Source organism: Coregonus lavaretus (assembly GCF_964263955.1).
Source record: "Coregonus lavaretus genome assembly, chromosome: 31".
NCBI classification, from domain to species: domain Eukaryota; kingdom Metazoa; phylum Chordata; class Actinopteri; order Salmoniformes; family Salmonidae; genus Coregonus; species Coregonus lavaretus.
The window spans coordinates 4,852,298-4,871,798 of NC_140018.1; the positions used below are offsets into that span (position 1 = coordinate 4,852,298).

The 19,501-nt window shown below is 48.9% G+C and overlaps 1 protein-coding gene across 1 annotated transcript in view; it reads left to right on the forward strand.

Annotated features, from left to right (window-relative positions):
- LOC311106747 (isthmin-2-like) overlaps window positions 1-15,878 on the forward strand; it is a gene marked incomplete at both ends in the record, with an annotated part of 16,678 nt that extends 800 nt beyond the window's left edge. Inside the window, 5 exons of the mRNA XM_084149144.1 lie at window positions 1-19; window positions 10,159-10,413; window positions 11,697-12,030; window positions 14,416-14,622; window positions 15,361-15,878. The exon at window positions 1-19 is cut by the window's left edge and continues 118 nt beyond it. Of these exons, the coding sequence (XP_084005270.1) occupies window positions 1-19; window positions 10,159-10,413; window positions 11,697-12,030; window positions 14,416-14,622; window positions 15,361-15,878 (1,333 nt within the window). The remainder of the gene's footprint in view (window positions 20-10,158; window positions 10,414-11,696; window positions 12,031-14,415; window positions 14,623-15,360) is intronic.
- Between the last annotated feature and the right edge of the window lie 3,623 nt (window positions 15,879-19,501).

Genomic DNA, 19,501 nt, shown 5'->3' on the forward strand with positions numbered 1-19,501 from the left:
CAACGGTGTTTTTTTGGAGGTAAGCAACTTTTCTCTTGATTATTTTCTTCTAGATTTTAGGTAAATAATACGTTCCAAATGTCTCAGGATTTGGATATGAAACAAATTATTAAATTGTATTTAAATGAATTGAGCTGATGTAAATTATCCTCTACGAAATGAATTAAATACTTTACGCAATAGCCTAATATAATAGGTTATTTGTTGTCAGTTATCTCTTCAAATTGAATTGAATAACTTTAATTTATCCACAGAGAGGATCTGTTCTCGTGCCAATGAAACTTACTGGAGTGTATGACATATTCTGAATTGTAATTAACTTCAGTTACAAAAGTTAACCTTCTAACAAACCAAATCAAAGAATCACAGACTGACAATGTTGTACCTAACATTATGCTACACTGCCAGTTGACCCCTTAGCCATGAATCAATGGAAATCTGTATCAATAAATCTCTAGGGCCTTGGGGTAAAGGGTTGTTCAGCGTTTCTCCATGTATAGTAAGGTATCTAGGCATCAAGAGAAGGTCATTCTGAGCTGCACGGAGCAGCATAGTATTACAGACAGCCTCCTCTTCTACAGCAGCTATAATAGATAGGCTTGCTGAATTCCATTTGAAGCAAATATCTATCTGTAAGAGGATCCAATGGGGGTGTTTGTGCGGCTCATGGACATATATGGGTTTACAATCCTGTGTGTGTGTGTGTGTGTGTGTGTGTGTGTGTGTGTGTGTGTGTGTGTGTAGGGGCCTTGAAGGTCACCATGAACAGAATCAGATGTAGAATGAAAGAAAGGTGTAAACAGACAGATTCCAGATCTCTATGAAGTCGTTCCTCTGTACTTTCTCTCCCCTGGGTCTCCTTCAATGGATGCCCTGTTGATGTCCTGATGCCCATAGCCTATAACTGATTGATGATTTATGTCAGTTGGACGTCAAACAGACGCGAAACAGTGAGGGAGAGAGACTGAGAGAGAGCGAGAGAGGGGAGTGAGAGAGTTTGAGAGAAAGAGGAGAGCGAAAGAGAGAGAGAGAGAGAGAGGCAGAGGGAGAGGGAGGGAGAGAGAGAGAGAGAGGGAGAGAGAGGGAGAGAGAGAGAGGGGGAGAGGGAGTGGGCGAGAGAGAGAGAGAGAGAGAGAGAGAGAGAGAGAGAGAGAGAGAGAGAGAGAGAGAGAGAGAGAGCATGTTGTGGTGCTGGTGGTGGTAATGAGTGTGCGTTTTGGGCACCATTGACCCTGTGCCACCATGGTGACTGTATCTTTCCTGGTGACCTGGTAGATGCCAGTCTAACCAGGTAGAGGAGGGGCTGGTTTGTACAGTTGAGGAGCGAGAGGCACAATAGCAACTGCTTACATAACCCTAACCCAAACCTTACCCTAACTCAGCAGGGTTAGAGGAACCCTCAGCAGATCTCTCTCACCCTGGAATAAGGTCAGAGGTCAGGGTTTTCCCTCATCATGGGGGGCCGAGGAGGGGTGTAGAATGTGGAGTGTGCATGGCCTGGTTCCCAAATATTGTGACCTGTTCGCTCTACCTATCTGTTTTCTCTCCCTCCCTCTCCTTGCCTCTTCCCTCTTTCAAGGCTTGCATAAAAAAATTTTTTTTTAAATCCAAGAGGCGATCAAAGGGCCCCATAGTTTATTGTTCTTCTGTAATGGTTTGGAAAGGGCCAAGTGCAGAGGCCTTTCATATCTGTGGACACATAAATCAGGCATGCCTGCCACACTGCCCGCCCGCCTGCCCTCAGTCCCTCCCTCCCTACCTCCCTCCCTGCCTCCCTGCCTCCCTGCCTCCCTGCCCTCCCTCCCTCCCTGCCCTCCCTCCCTCCCTCCCTCCCTCCCTCCCTCCCTCCCTCCCTCCCTCCCTCCCTCCCTCCCTCCCTCCCTCCCTTCCTTCCTGCCTCCCTCCCTGCCTCCCTCCCTGCCGCCTGTGTTGTGTGTGTCGGAAAGGCCAGGACTCCCACGGCTGCACAGCCATAGTGGCCCGTAAAGACAGACCACATACCATCAACCAATACGCCTTTGATCATCAGGGGAGCCTCTCTGCAGAGAGAGAGAGAGAGAGAAGGAGAGAGAGGACAGTGGGATCAGAGAGAAAGAGGGGGGAGAGAGAGAGAGAGGAGGAGGAGAAGAGTGATATATAAGGAAACTGAATACAGGATCCAGATGTGTAAAAAGCCGAGATGAGGAAGGTGTGAAAATATGTGTCCCTTCTTGACTCCAGTCTTAAAGTCGTGTCAGCGTGTGTGTGGATGTGGGAATCCATGTGTGTCTCACCTGTGATGCGTGATTTGAAGGAGTCAGGCGCAGGAGGGCAAATCACAGTATACAGAGTTTATTCCGTAATCCAGCGTAACCAGTCCAGTGCACAAAACAGGCGCACTGGAACAAACATGCACACGGGGAAAATACCCCGGCAATACAAAATACTGAGCTCAACCGAGCTACTAATCCTCACAATGAACAATCACCCACAAGGACAAGGGGGCAGAGGGAACACTTAAACACATACTAATGAGGGGAATATGAACCAGGTGTGTGTAATTGACAAGACAAGACAAATGGAATGATGAGATAGGAAGCGGCAGTGGCTAGAAGGCCGGTGACGACGAACGCCGAAGCCTGCTCGAACAAGGAAGGGAGGCAGCTTCGGAGGAAGTCGTGACCGTACCCCCTCCCCCCCTTGACGCACAGCCCCAGCAGCGGGGACGGCCAGGAGGACGCTGAGCAGGGCGAGCCGGATGGCGACGGTGGAAATCCCGCAACAGGGAGGGATCGAGGATATCCCTCACCGGGACCCAGCACCGTTCCTCCGGACCATACCCCTCCCACTCCACGAGATACTGAAGGCCCCCCACCCGACGCCTTGAATCCAGGATGGAACAGACGGAGTACGCCGGGGCCCTGAGGAGAGACACATGAAACGAGGGGTTAATACGGTAATCATGGGGGAGTAATAACCTATAGGTAACCTTGATTCTCCTCAGGACTTTGAACGGCCCCACAAATCGCGGGCTCAGCTTCCGGCAGGGCAGGCGGAGGGGCAGATTCCGTGTCGAGAGCCAGACCCGATCACTCGGTACAAAGACCGGGGCCTCACTGCGGTGGCGTTCAGCGTTGGCCTTCTGACGACGCACAGCGCGTTGGAGGTGGACGTGGGCAGCGTCCCACGTCTACTCTACGCGCCGAAACTAGTCATCCACCTGAGGAGCCTCGGTCTGGCTCTGGTGCCACGGTGCCAGAACCAGTTGGTAACCTAAAACACATTGGAATGGCGTTAGGTTAGTGGAGGAGTGACGGAGAGAGTTCTGTGCATATTCAGCCCATGGCAAGAACACCGACCACTCCCCCGGCCGGTCCTGGCAGTAGGACCGCAGGAACCTACCCACATCCTGATTTACCCGTTCCACCAGCCCATTAGACTCGGGGTGGAAACCAGAGGTTAGGCTGACCGAGACCCCCAGACGTTCCATGAACGCCTTCCAGACCTTGGATGTGAACTGGGGACCCCGGTCAGACACTATATCCTCTGGTACCCTGTAGTGCCGGAAGACGTGTGTAAACAGGGCCTCCGCAGTTTGCAGGGCCGTGGGGAGACCGGGCAGAGGAAGGAGGCGGCAGGCCTTAGAAAAGCGGTCCACGACGACCAGGATGGTGGTGTTACCTTGGTAGAGGGGAAGATCGGTAAGGAAATCAACACTCTGGTGAGACCATGGTCGTTGTGGAACTGATAAAGGTTATAACTTACCCGCTGGGAGGTGCCTTGGTGCCTTACTCTGGGCGCACACCGAGCAGGAGGAGACATACACCCTCACGTCCTTAGCCAAGGTAGGCCACCAGTACTTTCCGGTCAGTAGATCAGACGGTCATGGATAAGAGCAGGCACGTACTGCAGCCCAGCTGGACACTGAGGTGGAGATGGCTCTCTGCTTAACGCCTGCTCTATATGCGCATCCATCACCCATACTACCAGCGCCACAATGCAGGAGGACGGGAGTATGGGGGTGTTGTCTCTGGGCCGCTCCTCTGTGTCATACAGCCGTGACAATGCGTCTGCCTTCACGTTCTTCGTACCCGGGATGTATGATAGTGGGAAATCAAACCGGGTGAAGAATAGGGCCCACCTGGCCTGGCGAGGATTCAGCCTCCTCGCTGCCCAGATGTACTCCAGGTTACGGTGGTCCGTCCAGACGAGGAAAGGGTGTTTCGCCCCTTCGAGCCAATGCCTCCACACGGTCAGGGCTCGGACAACAGCCAACAGCTCCCGTTCACCAACATTGTAGTTCTGCTCCGCCGGGCTGAGCTTCTTAGAGAAGAAGGCACAGGGGTGGAGCTTGGGTGGTGTGCCCGAGCATTGAGATAGCACAGCGCCTATCCCTACCTCGGACGCATCCACCTCCACTACGAATGGTAGTGATGGATTGGGGTGGGCCAGTACCGGGGCTGAGGTGAACAGACCCCTCAGGTTACTGAAGGCACTGTCAGCCTCAGCAGACCAGCGGAGCCGGGACGGCCCACCCTTCAACAGAGATGTAATGGGAGCTGCGACTTTGCCAAAGCCCCGGATAAACCTCCGATAGTAGTTGGCGAAGCCAATAAAGCACTGCTCTTCCTTAACCGTGGTTGGAGTCGGCCAATTACACATGGCTGAAATGCGATCTCCCTCCATCTCCACACCTGAGGTGGTAATGCGGTATCCGAGGAAGGAGACGGACTGCTGTAAAAACAGACACTTTTCTGCCTTGGCATAAAGGTCATTTTCCAACAGTCGGGCCAGCACTTTGTGAACCAGGGACACATGCTCGGCGCGCGTAGTGGAATACACCACAATGTCATCTATGTAGACCACTACACCGTGACCAAGCATGTCCCGAAACACCTCGTTCACAAAGGACTGGAAGAGCCACCGTGACTGTGTCACAGAGGCTCTCCGCACTGCCAAAGCTAACTCTCTCTCCTCTGCTCTTATCCTTCTAGACCTATCTGCTGCCTTTGATACTGTGAATCATCAGATCCTCCTCTCCACCCTCTCCGAGTTGGGCATCTCCGGCGCTGCTCACTCTTGGATTGCGTCCTACCTGACAGGTCACTCCTACCAGGTGGTGTGGCGAGAATCTGTCTCCGCACCACGTGCTCTCACCACTGGTGTCCCCCAGGGCTCAGTTCTAGGCCCTCTCCTATTCTCTCTATACACCAAGTTACTTGGCTCTGTCATATCCTCACATGATCTCTTCTATCATTGCTACGCAGACGAGACACAATTAATTTTCTCCTTTCCCACTTCTAATAACCAGGTGGCGAATCGCATCTCTGCATGTCTGGCAGACATATCAGTGTGGATGTCGGATCACAACCTCAAGCTGAACCTCGGCAAGACGGAGCTGCTCTTCCTCCAGGGGAAGTACTGCCCGCTCCATGATCTCGCCATCATGGTTGACAACTCCATTGTGTCCTCCTCCCAGAGTGCAAAGAACCTTGGCGTGATCCTGGACAACACCCTGTCGTTCTCTGCTAACATCAATGCAGTGACCCGATCCTGCAGGTTCATGCTCTACAACATTCGCAGAGTATGACCCTACCTTACACAGAAAGCGGCACAGGTCCTAATCCAGGCACTTGTCATCTCCCGTCTGGATTACTGCAACTCGCTGTTGGCTGGGCTCCCTGCCTATGCCATTAAACCCTTGCAATTTATCCAGAACGCTGCAGCCCGTCTGGTGTTCAACCTTCCCAAGTTCTCGCACGTCACCCCGCTCCTCCGCACACTCCACTGGCTTCCAGTTGAATCTCACATCTACTACAAAACCATGGTGCTTGCCTACGGAGCTGTGAGGGGAACGGCACCTCCTTACCTTCAGGCTCTGATCAGACCCTACACCCAAACGAGGGCACTACGTTCATCCACCTCTGGACTGCTAGACCCCTACCTCTACGGAAGCACAGTTCCCGCTCAGCCCAGTCAAAGCTATTCGCTGCTCTGGCACCCCAATGGTGGAACAAGCTCCCCCACGACGCCAGGACAGCGGAGTCACTGACCACCTTCCGGAGAAACTTGAAACCCTACCTCTTTAAGGAATACCTGGAATAGTATAATAGTAATCATTCTACCCCCCCTTTACTACCACCGTCTTTTGTCTAAACTAACACCTGACTTATTTCACCTGCTAGCACTGACTTGTTTAAAGAAATGTACTGATTGTGATCGAGATGTAGTTGTTCCTGATAGCACTGACTTTGCTCACAGCTGCTTGTTTGAAGAAGTGTACTTACTGTGATCAAGATGTGGTTGTCCCACTGGCTATCCTAAGTTGAATGCATCAATTTGTAAGTCTCTCTGGATAAGAGCGTCTGCTAAATGACTTAAATGTAAATGTAAATGTAAGATGGATGGAGCATTCATCAAACTGTAGGGCATCACCAGGTATTCATAATGCCCCGTGGTTGTGATGAATGCTGTCTTCCACTCATCCCCCTCTCGGCCACGCACCAGGTTGTACGCACTCCGGAGATCTAATTTGGTGAAGAAGTTCGCCCCATGCATTGTCTCGATCACTGAAGGGGAGAGGATAACTAAATCGCATCGTCTCCTTGTTCAGTGATCAATAATCAATGCAAAGGCACAGACCGCCGTCTTTCTTCTTCACAAAAAATAAACTTGAGGAGGCGGGTGAAGTGGAGGGATGTATAAACCCCTGGCCTCCGTTTCAGTCTGTGACGGGGGATACACATGACTCCTGGGAGGCACAGCGTCTACCCAGAGGTTTATTGCGCAATCCCCGCCCGATGAGGTGGTAACTTGGTCGCCTGCGTTTTGGAAAACGCGTGCGCCAAATCGAGGTATTCGGGGGGAACGAGCACGGTGGAGGTACTGTCTGGACTTTCCACCGTGGTTGCATCAACGGAAACACCGAGACACCTACCCTGACACTCTCGCAACCACCCTACCAAACCCAGACCCTAATGGTCGACTGTCAAGTGCTCTGATGGGGAGTGGAATGGATAGGGGAACCAATGAAATGCCTAGACTGTGTGAGAATGCCCTGTCCATAAATTTCCCAGCTGCGCCTGAATCGACTAGCGCCTTACACTGGGGAACTACAATGTGATCAGGAAAGTGGATGGGTAGGGTACAGTGCGGAGCAGAGGGGTCTGAACAAGTGTGGGTGTTCGATACCGGTGTAATGTCCCTTCAGAGTGACACTGGCGCTGTCGTCCTCCGCTCTCTCGGATCGCGGCTCCACCCAGCTCCATCAGCTCGTGATCCGAGTCAGCCGGGGTTGGAACGGGCAGACCCCCTCCAGGACGTCCTCTGGCTGCCAGCAGGTTGTCCAAATGGATGGCCATGTCCACCAGTTGCATGAAGGACAACATGGTGTCCCGGCAGGCTAGCTCCCTTCCCTTCCTCCCGCAGATGGCACCGGAAGTGGTCGATAAGGGCCCGCTCGTTCCACCCGGATCCAGCTGCTAGAGTCCGAAACTCCAAGGCGAAGTCCTGCACAGTCCTCGTCCCCTGCCTCAGGTGGACCAGCCGCTCGCACGCCTCTCGACCTTCGGGCGGGTGAGCGAACTTCCCGTAGTTGTCCAACGCGCCTCCTCCTTCATTTCAGACCGCGTTGGCCCACTCCAGGGCTTTCCCAGAGAGGCAGAAGACAAGGGTGGACACCTTCTCCCGCTCCGATGGGGCCGGGCTGATGCTGGAGAAGTAGAGCTCCAGTTGGAGGAGGAATCCCTGGCAGAGAGCAGCTGTCCTGTCGAACTCCCGTGGTCGGGATATATGGATCCCTCTGGGTGCTGGGATGCGGGTGGCTGGATCCAGTTGCCCAGCTGGTCTCGACAGATCGGGTCCTCTCCTCTCCAGGCGTTGGACGACCTGGAGAACCCGATCCATCGCTTCTCCCAAGCTGGCTAGCACTGTTGAATGCTCCTGGACCCGTGCCATGACTCCAGGCATGTGCTCCTCTCCCACTGACTCCATAATTGGTGGGTGATTCTGTGATGCGTGATTTGAAGGAGTCAGGCGCAGGAGGGTAAATCACAGTATACAGAGTTTATTCCATAATCCAGCGTAACCAGTCCAGTGCGCAAAACAGGCGCACTGGAACAAACATTCACACGGGGAAAATACCCCGTCAATACAAAATACTGAGCTCAACCGAGCTACTAATCCTCACAATGAACAATCACCCACAAGGACAAGGGGGCAGAGGGAACACTTAAACACATACTAATGAGGGAATATGAACCAGGTGTGTGTAATTGACAAGACAAGACAAATGGAATGATGAGATATGGAGCGGCAGTGGCTAGAAGGCCGGTGACGATGAAAGCCGAAGCCTGCCCGAACAAGGAGGGGAGGCAGCTTTGGAGGAAGTCGTGACATCACCCTACTTACCCAGACAATGGAAGAGGAAAGATATTGAGTAAGCAGTCTAGGCACAGATAGAAATACCAATATCTAGTTTATGATTAAACCACTCAAAAATCAGACTAATTGATTAAGTGATAAAACCAGGTCCAAGTAGAACATCAAGTCCAATTTAAATCAAATTATAAAATGGGTGGTTCGAGCCCTAAATGCTGATTCGCTGACAGCCATGGTATATCAGACCGTATACCACATGTATGACCCAAAAATTATTTTTACTGCTCTAATTACGTTGGTAACCAGTTTATAATAGCAATAAGGCACCTCGATGGTTTGTATATATATGGACAATATACCACGGCTAAGGGCTGTGTCCAGGCACTCCGCGTTGCAACGTGCATAAGAACAGCCCTTAGGCGTGGTATATTGGCCATATACCACACCCCCTCTGGCCTTATTGCTTAAATATAGAACACCAAGTCCAATTAAATCAAAATATAGAACACCAGGTCCAATTAAATCAAAATATAGAACACCAGGTCCAATTAAATCAAAATATAGAACACCAGGTCCAATTAAATCAAAATATAGAACACCAGGTCCAATTAAATCAAAAATACAGAACACCATTCAAACTGCACAAAGAAGGAAGACAAGTCCTAACGTGTTTGGAACCATGTAATGGCCATCCCCTAATTCTCAGAGGGACCTGACAAGGCCCAGAGGAGGTCTTCAGGATCCTCCTCTTTCTCTCTTCAGTAAAGAGCCAATAATGTTTGACAGGGGTTGCCTCTAAATGGTGACCACGTGTTCTCATGGTTGGATCAGATCTGTTCTCGGGCCCATAACCAACTGTTTTGTCACCACTCAGCCAGTGGGACCAAGTCCTGTCAGATGTTTGGGCTTTTTATTGGCACTTTGGATACTGGCTGAATTAAACACTTTGAGTCGTAGAAGATACCCTTACCTGACCTTAGATCAATTTCTAGTGGCAACTTGATCCAAAGAAGGATGGTTGACATTTACATTTGAGTCATTTAGCAGACGCTCTTATCCAGAGCGATTTACAGTTAGTGCGTTTTTTCGTCAATAAAAGTAGCTTATCAGCAAAGTCAGAGCTAGACGATGTTCACTTTGTCACAGACAGGTGGCTGATGGGTAGACAGAGTGGGGAGGACCTTAGGGAGAACTACGGCTTCTGTCTGTTGAGTGTAGCTGCACAACGTTTACATGTTAGTTATTAGCAGACGCTCTTATCCAGAGCGAGTTACAGGAGCAATTAGGGTTAAGTGCCTTTCACAAGGCTTGGGGATTTGACCCAGCGACCTTTAGGTTACTGGCCCAACGCTCTTAACCGCTAGGCTACCTGCCGCCCTAGGGCACGGCAGGGTTGAAACACAGGGCCAGCCTGCCCACCATCCCAGGGGTACCACGACTCCAAAGCTCTCTCATTAAAACTAGAGAATCTGGCACAGGCTCCTCTTTGTCAGAGGCCTGGATGCCAGGGCTCTGGCTGCTATGGGAAACAAATGAGAAGCAGACGGATGGACGGGGTTTGGTTGGTTGGTTGGTCTGCTGGTTTGTTGCCCCAATGGTTTCTAGGAGCTCTGTCACTAAGTCATAGCATGGTGTAAATGTTATTCCTGGGAAAGTAGCTAAAGCAAGTATCATTTGTGTCTTAAACCAGCCAGTAGCCACTGTATTGTTTATGATTAATGTCATCAAGGTCTTCAGAACGGTCCAGTCCATTGTTTTTCATCATGATGCTTAATTGAGGTGTCCTATCTTTTTCCTCAGGATCGTGCTCAGCTGCCCATCAGTGGGGTCCATCATGGACCGGAGGCCCTGGAGCAGCAGAACCAGGTCCAGAGCCTCCTACCCCCCGTCACTGAGCACCGCCACAAGAGGAGGTGGTCCCACTCCCAGCACCGCTCTGTAGGGGTTCTGCCCCAGCCAGAGCCTGAGGAGGAGATCAAGCCCTTCGTTCTGGACCTGAAGAACTTCCCTGAACTGGCCAACGCAGACATCAGCTCTCAGAACCCCAACATCCAGGTTTGGTGATGATAATTGATTTGATTTTTATAATGCTTTTCTAGACCCTCAAAGCGATTTACATTTGTAAGGGGGAAACTCACCTAATCTAAATAATAAATAATATATATATAAATAATATATATGCCATTAAGCAGACGCTTTTATCCAAAGCGACTTACAGTCATGCGTGCATACATTTTAAATATTGGTGGTCCCAGGAATCAAACCCAGAATAATGGTGTTGCAAGCGCCATGCTCTACCAAGCGCCATACTCTACCAACAATGCATAGCACCCTGGTAAAGCAGGGAAGAGCAATGAGTATAGCGATCCTTTATCTTGATTCCATTCTATGGTGAGGAGTTTCTACTTGGCATGAGTGGCAATTCAGCAGAACAAGACAGTAGCTACTTTCACATTGCATAAATAGTTCCAGTCTCCACCTTCAGTTCTTCCATTTCCTGTGTTTCCTCCAGCGATTAGCCTCAATGTCTTCAGCATGTCCTTTCCTGTGATTCCTCCAGCGATTAGCCTCAATGTCTTCAGCATGTCCTTTCCTGTGATTCATCCACCGATTAACCTCAATGTCTTCAGCATCTAATTTCTTGTGATTCCTCCAGCGATTAGCCTCAATGTCTTCAGCATGTCCTTTCCTGTGATTCCTCCAGCGATTAGCCTCAAGATCTTCAGCATGTCCTTCTGTTCAACTCATCTCAATCTCACGGTAGTTAGTTCCATCTACTGGTCGATGTGGTTAGCTGGTGCTGGATGTACTGACCCCATGCAGGCTGGCTCTGCCCTCTTATGGTCTCTCCATGTTGCCTGGTCCTGACATCTACTATGGGAGTGAGCTAACGTACAGATTGAGTCATACAGTAGTGCCTACCAGTCTAATGAGATGTAGTTAAGCATAACAAACACTGACATCTCTCTTGCTCCAAGATGGGAGGAAGTGGGATCTTCTGACTGAGTGCTCACTGCTCATCTCATGTCTGACTGGTTAAGTCAGAGCTATAAATTAGGGAAGTCAATCCCCTGGTACTTCTGGAAGTTGGGAAATGTGCCATCAGTGAATTTGGTAAACATCTCTTGCTTCCATTGTGGTTTTCTAATAACGTTTAGATGTTAAGTTTTGCGTGCATCCTCCTTCTATAGAAAGTCTGTCTTTTTGTGAAGTAAGTGTTCAACTTTGTAGGACTAGTTGTAGCCATCTTAGCATGTCCAGGGAATCAATATAAATATCATGCTTCCACATAGAGCAATGGTTCTCTAAATTATTCACTCTCCTTTCCTCCATCGCAGGTGACCATAGAGGTGGTGGATGACCCTAACATGGAGTTAGAGATGGATCTGGTCAAGGACTGGATCCCCCCGTCCTCCCCGTCCACTGTAGATCGGCCGGGGGGTAAGAAGCTGTTCTGGCCTTTGTTCTGGGGATACACAGACGCTGACTCCAGCGAGGATGGGACGGGCCGCTCAGGGCCGGAGGAGACTGGAGAGGAAGAGGAGAAAGAGGAGGAAGGGGAGGAAGATTACCTGTTGGAGTATGGTAGCGAAGAGCCCCTCCCCAGCGGAGTTGGAGGTGACTGGGACAGTCGCTGGAACGAGGGTTGGGACGCTACGCAGAGCCACTATGGTGAGGCTTCTTCTGTTCGCTAAGTGGCAGAGTATCTGGCTAGCTGTCACCCATGCCAATGGCTTCCAGGCCAAAGTCTTTCAAAGAAATTGCCCTAATTGGAGAATCTGAAAAAGACCGGTGATCTCTGATCCACTTTTGCCTGCCTCAGAGTAGGGGATCATTATAAGATGGATGTTACTGTTTTGAAATAGTGGGAGGCAAAGTGAAAGAAAGAGATTCATAGGATTCACAGAGAAATGTCAAAAAGTGATTAGTTAGCAAAGAGACAGAGAGACAGCGGGAGAGAGAAGGGGCTGAGGACTGTGGCAGGGCGGCAGGCTGTACTGACTGAGGACTGTGGCAGGGCGGCAGAGCTGTACTGACTGAGCGAGCGAGAGAGCTCTGCTCTGCAAGCACTCGACCATCAGGCCCATTGTGGAGCTCCAGCCTTTGAAGTGGACACTGGGTCCCAACTCGCAGCTCGCTGTGGAGGCCTGCTGTCTTTTGAAGACGGGCCTGATGCGCTCGCTAATGGCAGCATGAGCCTGTTCCCCCGGACGGACAGAACAGCCCACTGCTTGTGTACAATTAGAGGGCAGATTGGGAACAGGGGATGACAGGGGCCATTCGGCTGGGTCTTTCATCCTCTCTCCGGGCCCCACAGACCCCCAGACCCTGGCTCGGCCCTCTGCCTTAGGCGGCAAGGCCTTTTGAGCCTGTTCAAGAATTCGGGGGCTTTCAGGGACGTGGATAACATTTACGCCTCTATTGTTTTTTGTTTCTCTTAATTCTCAGTCCGTTTTCTCCCTGTGCATGATGGGAAAAGAGCATAACACTTTCTGGCTGAACAGCCAGGCAGCTTTTTTCAGCCCCGTGAACCACAGCAGAGCCATGCAGCTTTATTCAGCCCTGTAGACATCAGCAGAGCCATGAAGCTTAATTCAGCCCTGTAGACAACAGCAGAGCCATGAAGCTTAATTCAGCCCTGTAGACAACAGCAGAGCCATGAAGCTTAATTCAGCCCTGTAGACATCAGCAGAGCCATGAAGCTTAATTCAGCCCTGTAGACAACAGCAGAGCCATGAAGCTTAATTCAAGTGAGAGAAGGGCTGCAGCTTCATAATGTAACTGAATGTCCACTTAGAGAAGGGCTGCAGCTTCATAATGTAACTGAATGTCCACTTAGAGAAGGGCTGCAGCTTCATAATGTAACTGAATGTGTAGACGATGACCCTGTTTAATTCTAAGTCGTGACATTTTTATTAGCCTCCTCTACCCTTCAGATCAGCATTTAGATTCAAAACGAAGAGACAAGCAAATGCTCTGAACATCAAAGCTCAACGAGCCCAAACTCTAGCTATGTGGATCACAACATACAGTGTGATGTAAATGAGTATGTGGCTGTGTGTATTCAGTGTGTATACACGTATCAACCTTGACTGTCACTGAATGAGGTGCATGTGGTCTAGGAACAGGGCAACAATGTTTATTAAGTGGTCAGATCTGATGGCTTTTAGTGAACGTAAAGTATGTCAGTCAGTCTAGCGTAACGTTGGGGCTTCCCTTCTGTAATTAAAATCGCTCCTGAGAAGAGTCTATTTCCTGTGTTCTGGCTGCGCCACAAGGGACCCAGCTGCACCGTCACCAAAGCTGCCGTTTCTGCGCACACCTCATCTCGTCGGTAATCGAGAACGGACATGTTTTCAGTATCATTAACACCAGACTCAAACCTTTCAGAAGGCACATAGCTTCAGCCTAACCTAGTTCCTCCTCTCTGATTTGTCAGGAGGCTACGTTACAGGACTATATGGCTGCTGGGAAAGGTTAGACCAGAGGAGCATTATACTGTACATAGAAAAGCCTTGTTATGGATTTGGAATTTGTTGTCATGGAACAAAAATATTAAATAGGATTTCAGGTAAATTCACTTTAAGTAATGTGGATGTTAAGGGATTAGATAAAGGAGTTTTAAGAGGTTATTTACTTATCCTTGTAATATCTACAGTCTAGCTTCTGGCTCATACGTCAGTGCAGTAAATGCATCTAAACCAAATCTTTCTCAGCATGATTCACCATAATCACTGTTTACTATGATAACTTCCCCTTCCTGTCCACTCCTAATTAACCCTTTCAAGTTGTTTTCCTTTTCCTTGATGGCTCGTTAAGCACAGGTGGTGAACAAGCAAAATGCTTTTAATTGGAGTTCTACACAGTTAGGACGTAGCCTAGTTAGGAAATCCCACATCTGGGAGAGAAATTAAACTCTTACTGATTAGAGAGTAATCATGTGATGTGGGAGAATTGTGTGTGTGTGTGTGTGTGTGTGTGTTACCCATAAAATGTAAAACAGCTTAAATAGGAGAAGCACTATACATCTAATGAGTTTTGTTTTGTCCCCCACAGAGGAAGAAACGGAGGAGTGGAGTGCCTGGTCTCCGTGCTCTGTCACCTGTGGTCATGGAGAGAGGGAAAGGACCCGGTCCTGTGGTTACTCCTGCACCCTGACAGAGGCCTCCAAATGTGACATGGAGCCTTGTCCAGACGATGGCAACACTGTGGCTGAACCTTTCCCCTTCCAGATGGAGAATGGCACTGAATCTTTTGGCACAGGTACATTGAATACCCTTTTTTGTTTTACACCTGGCAAAAATATAATATAACAGAACAGAGCAGAAAAGAACAGAACAGGGCAGAACAGAATAGAACAGGGCAGAATAGAACAGGGCAGAACAGAATAGAACAGAATAGAACAGGGCAGAATAGAACAGGGCAGACCAGAATAGAACAGAGCAGAACAGGACAGAATAGAACAGAGCAGAACAGAACAGAACAGAACTGGGCAGAACAGAGCAGAGCAGAACAGATGAGCAGAGCAGAACAGAGCAGAGCAGAACAGAACACAGAACAGAGGAGCAGAGCAGAACAGAACAGAACAGAGCAGAACAGAACAGAATAGAGCAGAATAGAACAGAACAGGGCAGAACAGAACAGGGCAGGGCAGAACAGAATAGAATAGAACAGAGCAGAACAGAACAGAACAGAACAGAACAGAACAGGGCAGAACAGAACAGAATAGAACAGGGCAGGGCAGAACAGAGCAGAACAGAATAGAACAGAGTAAAACAGAACAGAACAGGGCAGAACAGAATAGAATAGAACAGAACAGAACAGAGCAGAACAGAACAGGGCAGAACAGAACAGAACAGGGCAGAACAGAGCAGAACAGAGCAGAACAGAACAGAATAGAACAGAACAGAACAGAATAGAACAGAACAGGGCAGAACAGAACAGAAATAACTATGTAATTAGATGGTAATTGACACAATGGCCTCCCACTACTCCCTTTAGATGTGGACACCTGTGAGAAATGGCTGAACTGTAAGAGCAAGTTTCTCCAGAGGTACCTCAACCAGGTCCTGTCAGAACTACCCAGCTGCCCCTGCACTTACCCCTCGGCCACCCCCTACACCGTGGTCAGCGTCTTCGACGAGGGACACGGCCGGACCTTCCGTTGGCGTGACGCCAGCGGCCCTAAAGAACGCCTGGACATCTACAAACCCTCGGCGAGAACTTGCATCCGCTCGTCCCTCTCCGGCGACGTCGCCACGCTCGCTGCGCAGCACTGTTGCTACGACAACCGCGGCCGTTTGATCACGCGGGGGAAGGGTGCGGGAACGCCCAACCTGATCAGCACGGAGTTCTCCCCGGAGCTCCACTTCAAGGTGGACGTGCTGCCCTGGATCCTGTGTAAAGGGGACTGGAGCCACTTCCACGTGGTGCGGCCGCCCAACAATGGGCTGGTCTGCCCGGAGAACCCCCACCAGGACGTGTTCATGAACGAGCTGGAGGAGGCCCGGGAGTACTGAGAACGCAGGCAGCTAAAACTACACTACCCAGAATGTGCCAGAACAGTGGGGTCCAATCCTAACTTGAGAAGAGGGAGTAGGACTGTTTTGCATTGCATTGAAGTCAATAGGAGGTTTGGGGATGGTGAAGTTTAGGTGCAAGTTAGGATTTGGCACATTAAACATCATGCGACCAGGCCCAACAGAACAGAACTTCATTGAACTGAACAATAAATCTCCCTCTCTCTCTCTCTCCCTCTCTCCCTCCCCTCCCCCCGTGTGTATGCAAGCATGATGTTGTCGTCTAGCCTGTTGATGGTGTCTGTCTGTGTGACTGACCATCAGTTAACACGTTATGTAATCAGATTACTTTTATGAGTAACGGAGTAACGAGGTACTTTTTCAAATTGGGTAATACACTACATGACCAAAAGTATGTGAACACCTGCTCGTCGAACATCTCATTCCAAAATCATGGGCATTAATATGGAGTTGGTCCCCCCTTTGCTGCTATAACAGCCTCCACTCTTCTGGGAAGGCTTTCCACTAGATGTTGGAACATTGTTCCGGGGACTTCCATTCAGCCACAAGAGCATTAGTGAGGTCGGGCACTGATGTTGGGCGATTAGGCCTGGCTCGCAGTCGGCGTTCCAATTCATCCCAAAGGTGTTCAATGGGGTTGACGTCAGGGCTCTGTGCAGGCCAGTCAAGTTCGTCCACACCTATCTCAACAAACCATTTCTTTATGGACCTCGCTTTGTGCACGGGGGCATTGTCATGCTGAAACAGGAAAGGGCCTTCCCCAAACTGTTGCCACAAAATTGGAAGCACAGAATCGTCTAGAATGTCATTGTATGCTGTAGCGTTAAGAGTTCTCTTCACTGGAACTAAGGGGCCTGAACCATGAAAAACAGCCACAGATGATTATTCCTCCTCCACCAAACTTTACAGTTGGTACTATGCATTGGGTTTGTCCGTCGGACTGCCAGATGGTGAAGCGTGATGTCCCCCACAGAGGGTTTGTCCGTCGGACTGCCAGATGGTGAAGCGTGATTCATCACTGCAGAGAACACGTTTCCACTGCTCCAGAGTCGCGCTTGGCATTGCGCATGGTGATCTTAGGCTTGTGTGCGGCCATGGAAACCCATTTCATGAAGCTCCCGACGAACAGTTCTTGTGCTGACGTTGCTTCCAGACGCAGTTTGGCAGTGAGTGTTGCAACCGAGGACAGACGATTTTTACCCGCTACGCGCTTCAGCACTCGGCGATCCCGTTCTTGTGACCTTGTGTGTCCTACCATTTCGGGGCTGAGCCTGTGTTGCTTCTAGACCTTTCCACTTCACAATAACAGCACTTACAGTTGACCGGGGCAGCTCTAGCAGGGAAGATATTTGACAAACTGACTTTTGGATAGATGGCATCCTTTGACGGTGCCACGTTGAAAGTCACTGAGCTCTTCAGTAAGGCCATTCTACTGCCAATGTTTGTCTATGGAGATTGCATGGCTGTGTGCTTGATTTTATACACCTGTCAGCAACGGGTGTTGCTGAAATAGCCGAATCCACTAATTTGAAGGGGTGTCCACAGCCTTTTGTATATATAGTGTATTATTACAGTTACTTTGTCAAATAACGCATGCGTTACTTTCAGAATCATATCTCTACCGGCCGCGTGTTTCCATGATCCGTTCTCGAGTTGTTTCCTCATTTAGTTCTCGAGCAGCGGAGAAAGGCTGTTTGTAGAAATCTCATGACAGCTGCTGTCCATAGAAACGCCCTTAGATGGCTTTGCCGTCTACTGGCAGGCCCTCCATACATTTCTATGGGTCCGTGTAGCCTACTTGCGGTCTACAACCAGAACTGGCGGCTCGAATAAAATCTGTACAGATGTTTGGCTGACAGTGTATATGGCTAATTAAGCAGCCCATATGATAGCGCAGCAGCTGTAGATTAGCACAGGAAAGCAGCACCACAGATGAAACTAGTGATCAGACCTGACTTAGTAAGTAGCCTTTCTCCTTCCGAAAGTCAAACAAATAGTGAGATTTTGTTTTCATGAAAGTAATGCAAAGTAATATAAAAGCGTTACTTTCCACACAAAGTAATATTGTAAAGGAACATGTTACTTTTGTTAAATGTAACTAGTAATATATCACTTTTTTTCAAGTAACAAATCCCAACACTGCTGAACAGAGCAACATAAACATCCATAATGTACTTCCTGATATGATTTTGCTACGTGAGATGTTTGATACTGTGGTAAGTCTTATTTTGAAGAGGGTAATGGTGAGACGGAACATGTGGGGAACATGTCTTGGCCAACTGAATAGTCTTAATGATGCTGCTAAAAGAAGATACTTCAGATGTGATAGGCACTGGAGAGGAATCTACGTATGGTTGCACTAACATGCATGAATTTCAGTGATTCTTCATTAAAATATATACTACCGTTCAAAAGTTTGGGGTCACTTAGAAATGTCCTTGTTTTCCATGAAAACATACATGAAATGAGTTTGAATAGGAAATATAGAAAAATGAATAGGAAATGTAGTCATTGACAAGGTTAGAAATAATGCTTTTTAATTGAAATAATAATTGTGTCTTTCAAACTTTGCTTTCGTCAAAGAATCCTCCATTTGCAGCAATTACAGCCTTGCAGACCTTTGGCATTCTAGTTGTCAATTTGTTGAGGTAATCTGAAGAGATTTCACCACATGCTTGCTGAAGCACCTCCCACAAGTTGGATTGGCTTGATGGGCACTTCTTACGTACCATACGGTCAAGCTACTCCCACAACAGCTCAATAGGGTTGCGATCCGGTGACTGTGCTGGCCACTCCATTATAAAACAGAATACCAGCTGACTGCTTCTTCCCTAAATAGTTATTGCATAGTTTGGAGCTGTGCTTTGGGTCATTGTCCTGTTGTAGGAGGAAATTGGCTCCAATCAAGCGCTGTCCACAGGGTATGGCATGGCATTGCAAAATGGAGTGATAGCCTTCCTTCTTCAAGATCCCTTTTACCCTGTACAAATCTCCCACTTTACCACCACCAAAGCACCCCCAGATCATCACATTACCTCCATCATGCGTGACAGATGGCATCAAGCACTCCTCCAGCATCTTTTCATTTGGTCTGTGTCTCACAAATGTTCTTCTTTGTGATCCGAACATCTCAAACTTCGATTCGTCTGTCCTTAACACTTTTTTCCAATCTTCCTCTGTCCAGTGTCTGTGTTCTTTTGCCCATCTTAATATTTTATTGGCCAGTCTGAGATATGGCTTTTTCTTTGCAACTATGCCTAGAAGGTCAGCATCCCAGAGTCGCCTCTTCACTGTTGACGTTGAGACTGGTGTTTTGCGGGTACTATTTAATTTTGCGGGTACTGTTTCTCAAACTAGACAATCTAATGTATTTGTCCTCTTCCTCAGTTGTGCACCGGGGCCTCCCACACCTCTTTCTTGTCACGAACGTCGTATGAAGGAGTGGACCAAAGCGCAGCGTTAGTAGCGAACATACTTGCTTTATTTAATTAAAGCATACACACGAAATAACAAAACAATAAACGACTCGTGAAGTCCTCAGTGACAATGACCGAACACGGAACAAAAACCCACAAACACAAAGTGAAACACAGACAGTTAAA